At 42.9% G+C, this 9,877-nt stretch overlaps 1 protein-coding gene across 6 annotated transcripts in view; it reads right to left on the bottom strand.

The window, feature by feature from the left end:
* Positions 1–342: 342 nt before the first annotated feature.
* Positions 343–9,877, bottom strand: part of RASGRP3 (RAS guanyl releasing protein 3) — a 59,617-nt gene continuing 50,082 nt past the window's right edge. For all 6 annotated transcript variants that reach the window (XM_075748927.1, XM_075748928.1, XM_075748926.1 and 3 more), the window contains 6 exons: positions 9,085–9,200; positions 8,137–8,284; positions 4,562–4,598; positions 2,240–2,365; positions 1,337–1,701; positions 343–824 (listed from right to left, as the gene is read on the bottom strand). In XM_075748927.1, the coding sequence (XP_075605042.1) occupies positions 816–824; positions 1,337–1,701; positions 2,240–2,365; positions 4,562–4,598; positions 8,137–8,284; positions 9,085–9,200 (801 nt within the window). In that variant the 3' untranslated portion in view covers positions 343–815. The remainder of the gene's footprint in view (positions 825–1,336; positions 1,702–2,239; positions 2,366–4,561; positions 4,599–8,136; positions 8,285–9,084; positions 9,201–9,877) is intronic.

Here is a 9,877-nt window from a genome sequence, read left to right as displayed (position 1 = left end):
TTGGAGGTTACTTTTCAGTACATTTAGTTTTAACATATGCAGGCTGCTAACCAGAGAAAAACATATCACATGCACACACATACTTAAAACTAAGGTGTTTATTACATGCTAACTTTTCCATAATCAGCGCTGGCAGAGAGGACCCCTCTCCATTGCAGTGTAACCAGACATATGCATAGTGTCTTGGAATTCCTTCAGTCTCAGCCACGTGCTGCCTGGTTGAAGGATCCTCAGTCTGGGAACTGGTATCACTGTGCTGAACACCAGTATGCTCACTGTAGCAATGTAAACATGGCCAAAATTCAAAACCCCAGGTGTGCAAAGAATTTCAGCAGAGGGGACTTTGTGAAAGGTTTTTGTTTTGAGATTTAATCAACATACACACCTACTTCTTTCCTTAAAAGATCATTATGAGACATTGGAAAAGGAGTGCTATCGAACAAACTTAGATGCTTGGCTTCTGTCCTCACCATTGTTGTTGCTGGCAGACATACCAAAGTGATGCAGTATATTTAAAGGAGGCCAAATATATCCTCACTGGCATGCAGACGAAGTTTCCACAAAAGTCATACAAGAGAAAACACTGAGTGCAGAGATCCGTTCTGCTGGGTCCGTGCAATGTTCATCCAAACAGCTTGTGAGAAAATAAATAGTGCTTTGCAACACCTTTCAGCTAAGAAAACAGGGCAATGGTTGAATTTAAAAGTACGAGGTACAGGAAAACTTCCCATGGCCAAACGTGGTCTGTGACGGACCATCGAGGCTTGTTGTATGACAGTTGTCATCTTCATTTTTCCGTGCTACAGGGTGAGCAATCAGCTATCCTGTAACCAAAAGAAAACAGGCATGCACTTACACGCTAGCAAAGATGGTCAATAAAGGCATGAAACTTTGGAAGTATTAACTTTATGGGTGACAGCAACAGAAATCAGACCGATATCCTGCCCTAGCCTGGGCTCGTGTGTTTATCAGAATGCTAGTTCTTGTGAATCTAACAGGGAGCCCTGGACTGTGCATTGCAAGTGTACAACAGCACAAAATTTGGTCACATCCACCAGGCTATTTTAATGATTTTCAAAAAGAAAAGTGCCCAATTCCTAAAAGCATGTACTGACAGCAACAAACCCCAGTTCCCCAGTTACAGTGTTAGAGTAATGCGCACTGCAGTGTAGAAAAGAGGTATCTATGGAGGATTTGGCATTCTTCTGAAAGCAACTGTTGTGCAAGACGTAATGGCAAATTTGAATGAAAAAGCATCCTGAAATTCATAAAATAACCTTATAAGACCTCAGCCTCTAGCAGATTTTAAACTGTCTTGGCTTCTTCTGCAACTCACCTCAGATTCTTGTCTTTCTGGGAGGGTTTCTATTCCGTTGTGATCCTGTATGTGTTGTGGGGCCTCGGCTTCTAGCTCTATATCAGCCTGCACGTTGGGCTTTTCGTTCTCCCATTTTGCAAAGCCTTTGTTCTTCCCAGCTTTGCCATGGAACTTGGACTTCATTTTGGGGAAAGTATGGGAACCTGAATCATTCCAGCCTGGCTCATGCCACAGCGGTTCTGTCTGCGTTGCTTGGCTGGTGGTCGCCCTCTGCAGCCGCACCGAAATTTTCCGAGAAGAGCCAGTGACAAGGGTGATAGCTCTGCCATCCAGGTCCTGGTGTTCTGCAGCAACACTGGGAAATTCAAATACTTCATCTTGGACTGAAAGAGAGGGTGGAATTGTTTATTTTAAATATTCTACTTCCAAGATCTTTACAAAAAGGTAACTTAAGGCTGGGGCGGGGGAGAGGTAACCCTCTATATGAAGCAGTGGTATAATTAGCAATATCCAGATGCTGCTTAGAAAAGGATTCCAGCCTTGTGTGCACACATTTCCTTCTCCCTCCATCTCACGCTCAGGGGATTAGGCAGAGCTAGAATTGTGCCCTACATCTCCCAGCCCCTGCCCCTAAGTGGCTTATAAGGAGAAGTACAATTTCCCTAATTATAATTTTATTTATTTTCAGCTGGGATAGAAGTGCCAGTGTAGAGGATAGGGAGCCTCAGGCAGGAGACTAAGGCCATCACTGCAGAAAGGGATGTCATAATCCGAGCACTGAACATGAGCCACAGTGCAGTGGAAAGTACGTGTGCTGCTCTGTGCGTTGATACAAAGGAAAATTTAAAAATGGCAGCAAGGACTCTGGCTGCTAGAGAGAATTCCAGAAAGGGTTTAAAATAGGAACACAAGTGCTCTCACCTGGAGGCAGAGACGGACTGCTCGGCAGAGAGCCATGGTTGCTGCCTACTGAGGTTCCTCTGGAAAATTTCCTGCAGGCCAGCACAAGCAGGTCTCTGCATTGCTTATGACAGTTGGCACCGCAATCTGTAACGAAAGCAATTGTCAAGTCACCAAATGGAAAGCTGCAACTATCTGGTAATCTCTCAGGGCTATTAGCAGACAGATACCAGGAGGAACTTTGAAGGAACAAATACTTTGACAGAAGGTGTGAAGGGAGTTACAGAAATAGATCATTTGCTGTGAGGGATGTTACAAAAAAATGGGTCATTTCCGTGGCAGCCATTAATAGAAATCTGGCAGCAGAATGGAAAAAGGGGGTGATATTTTCATCAGAAATTAGTCTCAAAGAACAGCCCTGGAATTACTGGTATGATCCTGTGTATGCCATGCATAAAGTTTCTGCTCCACTGTATGAGTCCCCCCCAAAAAGTTTGTTTTTAATTTGACCCAGCAGGGCCCATTATAGACACTGGCGCATCCATACTCTGAGCCTCTGGAAGCACAGCTGGAGGTTAGTGTAAAAACTAGTCTAAAAGTAGCTCAGCAAGCAACAGCAGCACAGACTAAGCTCTGTGGATGTGTATCATCCACCTGGATGAAACTGGCCGAGTGCCCGCACACCTAGCCAATGCTGAGCTTTGCATCTCACTGCAGACAGAGTCACCACTAGGTACACTTATCATCTGAAGTGTGACTGCACTACAGATCTTATCTGCAAGAAAGGGCCAAAGGGTGGAGGATGTGTGCCCCAAACACGGGCTCTCTCTCCTCTGTGTCCCCTGCCCTTGTTTGAAAATTTCCATCTCCCTTGTTTCTCTGTTGCTGCTCCATGACTTAATGTTTTGTTCTAGGTGAGCCACTGCCAGAGCCTTGTGTTTTAGGTAAGGGCAGACCTGAACAGATGAACTCACTCCCTCCCCCTGCTAGCTCAGTGTCAGAGGTTCAAAACAGAAGATGACAGCTCTGTGCTGAGAGGCAGAAATCATCCATCATGGATCATTTCTAGTGATGCCGGCATACGGAGCAGCTGGCAGCTGCTGCAACGAAGGGCAGGCACTAATTACACTTGTTGGCCACTTTAAGATCTGAGCGAGCAGCTCTGCTCTCTTACTCTCGTGCTCTATTGCCTATAATTTTGACACTGCAGAACCACTTCTGCTCTTTCTCCCCTGGGCCACTGATACAAGCGACAATGCAGGACAGGGCTCAGCTTTCAGATCTCAAGTTGAGTTTACAGGGCTGCTGTGACAAAACCCTATCTTCCTTCCCTCATCATACCAGTAAAAGTAGAGACCACAACTAGCCCTTTCATAGCTGCTCAGATGACAGTAATCAGGAACAGCTGAATTACATACGTTGGTTTAGCCATGGACATTTTCCTCACCCCTCTCAGAGGAAGAGATGTTCATGGGTGGAGAGGGAGACGGGAATATGGTGTAACCTAAAAACCAATCCTGCCAATTCTTCACCTTTGTCCTGAGAGGCAGTGTAGGACTAAGGGAAAAGTGTGCATATAAATACAACTATGAAGCCTCAGCGTGAATGTTCCCCTATGAATAATTTAACTCCAACTGTGAAAATCAACAGTGCCCTTCAGCCAGAGCCAGGCTGCTTGAGAAATAAATAGATCTAGGACTTTAAAGCCAATGAGGACCATTACAATGTCATTCTTGGTCTGACCTGCTCAATATGGTGCAAGTACTGCATAAGAATTTAAACGTTTTATGAAAGCAACAGAGAGGGCTGTAAGAGCTCTAGGATTTTTTTTTGAAGTTGAATGTCTGCAGAAGATCTCACAGTGAGATCTGCTGGGCAGTTTAGGAATTAACTCGCTCTCTATTTCTAGCTCAGACACTTTTGCATTGCAAGGCCAAGTAGGCTTCACTACAGGCATGCGGATGTACATGACAGACAGCATTGCCAGCAAACCTTTTCCTGACCCCAGATCTCAGGAGATGTATTTCAGGATGTTTTGGTGTTAGGATGAGGACACTTGGTTTTCCAAGATGCAAGGTCTTTGCTGGTAGAAAGTAACACCTCATGGAGTCAGTGGCTGCTTTGGCCCTTTAGCTCACAGAACCTGCGTGTTCCTACTGGGTGCTATGTCCCCTAATGCAGTGAGAATTCATAGTGTACCAGTAGTCACTGCTCACGGACAGTACCAAATGTAAAAGCAAGATTTGGATGAACAAGATGTCCTTTTACTAAAAAATACAGTTGACCTACTTGTGCTAAACCCCACCACATATAGCTTGAAAAATCCATGCAATATTTATTTACCTTTGCATTTGTAGCCTTGTTTGATTATACCCCAGAGCTGCAAAGAAAGACAAAAGAACGTCAAGGAATCAGAAAAGAAAGCCGGAAGGAAAACGAGGTCACAATGAGGAAGTACCAATGGCTACAAAAGCACAAACAGGATACAACTGCTCTTAACACCCTTCCTGTTAGGCAGACCTCCCCCTCTAATTGTGATAAGACTTGTGTGCCTTCCCCCTGATTTCTACTACTTACAGTGGGACTACTGGAGAAGGAGAGACACAGATGACAGGCATTTGCTTCCAGGAACGGGTGAAAAATTGCCATCATATCAAGCTTACTGAAACCAGCAAAGCACATTCTGCTTCTAGGCTCACTTAATGTTATCTGCAGGGCATTTTCCGGTGTACATCCATTCTCCAGATACAAGAATGACCCATGCCATTCAAACACAGCAGAAGAAAACACCACTGGGGATACAAATTAAGTTCTTGGTTCCCATACTGGTCCCCAGCACACCTAGCCATAGCAATCTGGTTTACCCACCTGACTCTTTGATTAAAAAAAAAAAAGGGTTGAAGACTGAAACAGATGGAAAAGCCACTAAATTCCATCTTTGCCTCCTCCCAGAAGCTGTCCTTGTTGATGTACATAACAACCAAATGCTAAACTTCCAGGAGGCTGTGTGTGCGGTCCTGCTTTTGGGAAGCTTTCACTTCAACATGAGCAGGTTTGCTTGGAAGTAGGAAAATTCCCTAGCAAATTGTTATCTATACACTCAGAAGTGCTGTATCTACAGCCATGGCATTATAAAAACAAGCATTTTCACTCTAGAGGCAGAGAGAGGAAGGGGCAGTTTTTCTACCTCTAGCATTAAAGGAAAAAAAAAAAAAATCGGTGACTCCAGTGTTTATTTATCCTGAACTCATTTGAAACGTTACCAGGGAGGGTGAGCACATCCAGGCAGTTGAAACTGCATGCGGCTCCTCACCGTATTTATAAGAATCCATGTGCAGAGTGCAGGGAGTGAATATGGTTATTAAAGAAGTGTTCAAAAAGAAGACCCGGAGAACATTCAGAATGCAAAGGAAAGAGTAAAATATAAAACAGAATAGGAAGATTCTGGGGGGGGGGGAAATCCCATACACTGCACAAAAGAATTTGCAAGGAAAAATGGGGACTTGGATAAAGCAAAATAGATTAGATAAGGTGGAAGAAGGGTGAATAAAAGAACAGAAGGGGCAACAGTGGAAGAAGGGTCCATAGAAAGCCTGCTGCTTGCTCTTTTCCTGCTAATGCTGTATATATATGCACAGCAAACGCAGTTGCTGTGGTCAGGCAGTGACAGTGGAGCCCCCCCAGCCCCTCCTGGAAAAGCAGCAATGACTTTTTTCCAAGGGCTTTTTGCCAGGATCACTGTAAGAGACATAGATTGTTATTGCTTTCATTTAAGCTCTATTCTGTTCCCACTGCAGAGCTTTCTTCTCATCTTCTTAGCTCTTTACCTTCCTCCTACTCAAATTTGGCACCACTGTTGTGGTTACACACAACAGCGAAAGCTTAGCTGAAGTGCCGTGTCATGAATTTCTGACCTAAAGCTTTGAACCTGTCTGACACGGCTCTGCTGCAAAGCTGGCTTGAGCCAGCTCCAGGGTAAGAAGATCTGTGCAAATTCAGATGATAAAGCTCAGCGGGATGGCTTGTCACCTACCCTGCCACACGGTGCGACTCAAGCTGTGGGATGGAACTGTGACCGGCCATGGGCGTATCAATTTCATGCTGCTTAATGCCATTAGGTTTTAGCTTGACCTTTAAAGTTCATATCCTTTTAATAACAGATATTTTACTGAATACTGCGTGCATTGCACTGTCATGTCAATTCATCCTACTGCACTGTCAGTGCACATTATTTTGACTGTGAATCAGTGCATCAGTATGAAATTAGGTTTCCACCCGTGGATGAGCAGCACTGAAATGGAAACAAATACACAGCAGATTTTGTAGCTGGTTCCTGTTCTATCAGCCCAACTCATCCACAGGACAATGCTAATGACTTCAGTGAGTTGACAGGAAGAATGACCTTATTTCCATTTCCTGTACAACCCCTTACTCATTTGTATTCCTGCACTGGATGTAATCAGACAGACGTGAAAAATCCAACAATGGCCAATTAGCAAATTGATGCAGGAGAAAAATATCTGGTGGAAAGGACATGGCAAGGCAGTCCTTGGGCCTTGCTTTGCTATGGAAGCCTTCCAAACTTGCACTGAGTGTCACGAGCACAATGACGTCTTCCCAAAGCTGCAGGCAGCCTGAAACAATAGGCTTAGGCCAGTGACCCCCCCTGCCCCATCAGTCTGCTGGAGCTGTCAGCTCAAGAGCCCACCAGCACGCTCCTGAATCAGCACTGACCACATCACTCTGAGGTTTTTTCAGTTCTAGCAGAAATAGGTGGAATTCTTTCTTCGCCGTGACCTTGATCAGGGGTTGCAATGCAATAGGGACCACGAGCACCTGAACAAGACCGATGCGTCGCAAAAGAAGGAAGAGGAAGATGAGAGTATGGACAAGAGCAGGAACACCACAGCTGGTCTGAAAGGAGGCAGGTTTTTGCACTTAGCAGTGCTGTTATTGTTACTTTCAACCACAAAAAAATATTAGTTAGTGGAAAAGTTCACGTAGTAGAGGCTGGAGAGTTTGCCGCCGATAGCAGAGGCAGATCTGCGCTGGAGAGCAGGGACGATGGTCTGAGTTTACACCCTGTACATGGGCCACACGTAAGCAGAGGACGTGGCCCTCTGCCCTTATTGCTTTAGCTGTCTAAATGGACGTTTGATTTCAGTGGAGTGTGTGCATTATAGTAACTTCTAAATCACAGTAATTCTTTTTTCTTTACTATACTTGAAGTGGAAAAGTTGGAAGAGGTCTACAGGCAACACAAATTTTCACAATACAAATAATTTCCCAGCTACATACAGAGCACTCTAATAAGTGGCATCTGGTAGGTTATGGCTGACAGAGAAAGCAAATTAAAAAAAAAAAAAAAGACCCAAATAAATTTAAAAAATTCTTATTGTACAGAACTGCTGGAAGCACTTTTGATTTCTAGACCATATTAGAAGAGCTGTTAATTCAATAGAGAAAGGATTAAGGCTGTTATGGCCATTCAGAGAATTATGAACATGCTGTGTTTCCATGTGCAATTTCCTGAGAAAGAACGGCTTTTGCTTCATCTACATCCTCCGTTCCAGACACCCATTTTTCCTTGAGCTTGTTTACATGGGAAATCATGCCAAATTAAAGAACTTAAGATAAACCAAGTAAAGCCATTCATATACTCTCTAATATCCTTTAGCTAACATAATTTTATTTTTTCCCCTCCTGCAACAGTAATTCTTACAAATGCCAGTATTCAGGAACCACTAAAACAAAACTGAATAGCAAAGCTACAACACGAGTAAATATTTTGTGCTTCTGAATGCAATGAGAGATTTGGCCAAGAGACTTTATCAGTGTGTGGAGCTAGTTTCACCCTCTCTACGTTAAAGGGTAAAAAAAATGTGTTTAAGATACACTGTTATTAAAAACATACTTACAAATCCTGCACAGTGCTCACAGAAAGTTGGTTTAAGATAGGTCATCTCCTGAAAGTTATGAATAAACCCTGGTCCCATTTTACACTGGAACTGTGATTTAGCTCTCAGAAAGTAAGCCATCATTTCTTCTTTGCTTATAAGACCATCTCTGTTAAGGGAAAAAAAGGTAGAGTAGATCTGTCACCGCTCACGACATTGAACAATTCAGGATTTTCTCACTGCAAAAAGCATGCAGCACACAAAGCACATTCTTTGAAAGAGCTGCAACAGTCCTGGCAGAAAAAAACCCTTAGAGCCTTCATGGTTCTTTATCCTTCATTAAATAGCAAACACTGAACTTATTGCATGGACATTGGTTTCTCACCTGTTCATGGTATCAGGGCACAGGCCAGGCCATTAAATGAAGGATTTTGATTTACTGCTCATACAGATCAAGCTGTTATGCCCCTGGCTGACCACCAGCCTTGACAGCCAAAGAGATTCTGGACAACAAGTATTATCAAGCCCAGCTGGCTAGGAAACATGTATTATATATACCTTCTAGAATATTTGTTACCCTCTCTCTGCTACATACACTCATTTCCCCTGTACCGTACACAGCTTATTTGTTTCATCAGTCTAATGCCTGGTCTGGATACAGCATTGATGATACTCTAGAGGTTTTGACTCAGTCCGAGCAGGAGTTCCTCATCAGGCTATTACATAAATCGTTTTTGAAGAACCAGGTAAAGCAGGACTCCAACCTGGGTGGGCTTATAGAACCAACTACAGCATAAGAAATTAAATGAGAACAGAATTCAGCCTTTGGTGATCTTCAGTCCCTTAAGTGAGATGTCAGACACAAGAAACTTGGGAGATGCTTTCTTCAATATTTGGTTTTCATTAGTTTTTAAATTGAGGAAAAGAAAAAAACAAAACAAAACAAGACAAAGAAATCTCTGAACTTACTGGTCTTTGTCCAGCACACAGAAAGAGTCCAGAAAGGGGAAGTTGGCAGCTATACTTTCGAAGTCTTCCTGAGAAATATAGCCGTCGTGGTCATGATCGTAGTTCCTAAAGACAGACTGGGAAAACAAAAGAAATTATTGTCCTAATATCTAGCCTATCCTGAATATATACTGGCTCTTCAACTTTATAATTACATATAACTTCATGTTCAACATCACTAATCAGATGTTCTGCTGCCTTGTTTTATTCCTTTTATTTCTACTTGGTACTTCAATATGCATATTTATTGGACTGTGGGGGAAAAAATAGCTAATTTTTAATGAAAACTTGAACTCAGTATTTATCTAATGATGGTCCTCCACATCTCTTCAGACATAATTATTCTTACTTTATTTTTCTTCTTTATTGGAAATGTCACTAAAATTCTGTCCCATATGACATATTCCCTTTGCTTCATTAAGTATGCTTTTTCATCACAAAAAAAGAAATAAAACAAAACTAACCTAACGGCAGCTTTCCCAGGAGTATTTCAGGTGGTTTTGGCTTCTCTTTGAGTTGGTCACTTCTGCTCTGCCACAGTACAGCTTCAATCTGATTTGTTTACTAATACTTTGACATCCAGATCCTGAGCACTTCATATCTAATAACCATTCCCTCCCATCAACCCACTCCAGCTCACCACTAAGTAAAAACAGACACGGGATCAAATTTAAAAGGTTGCATAAAGTGATGGAAGCCCTCCTTAGCTGCTAAGGAATTATTACATTCTGTCTTACTGATTGCAGAGATGTGC

Source organism: Balearica regulorum, chromosome 3 (genome assembly GCF_011004875.1).
Source record: "Balearica regulorum gibbericeps isolate bBalReg1 chromosome 3, bBalReg1.pri, whole genome shotgun sequence".
Classification (NCBI taxonomy): domain Eukaryota; kingdom Metazoa; phylum Chordata; class Aves; order Gruiformes; family Gruidae; genus Balearica; species Balearica regulorum.
The sequence above is the reverse complement of the archived record's forward strand: the minus strand, read 5'-3'. Positions and strand labels throughout refer to the sequence as shown.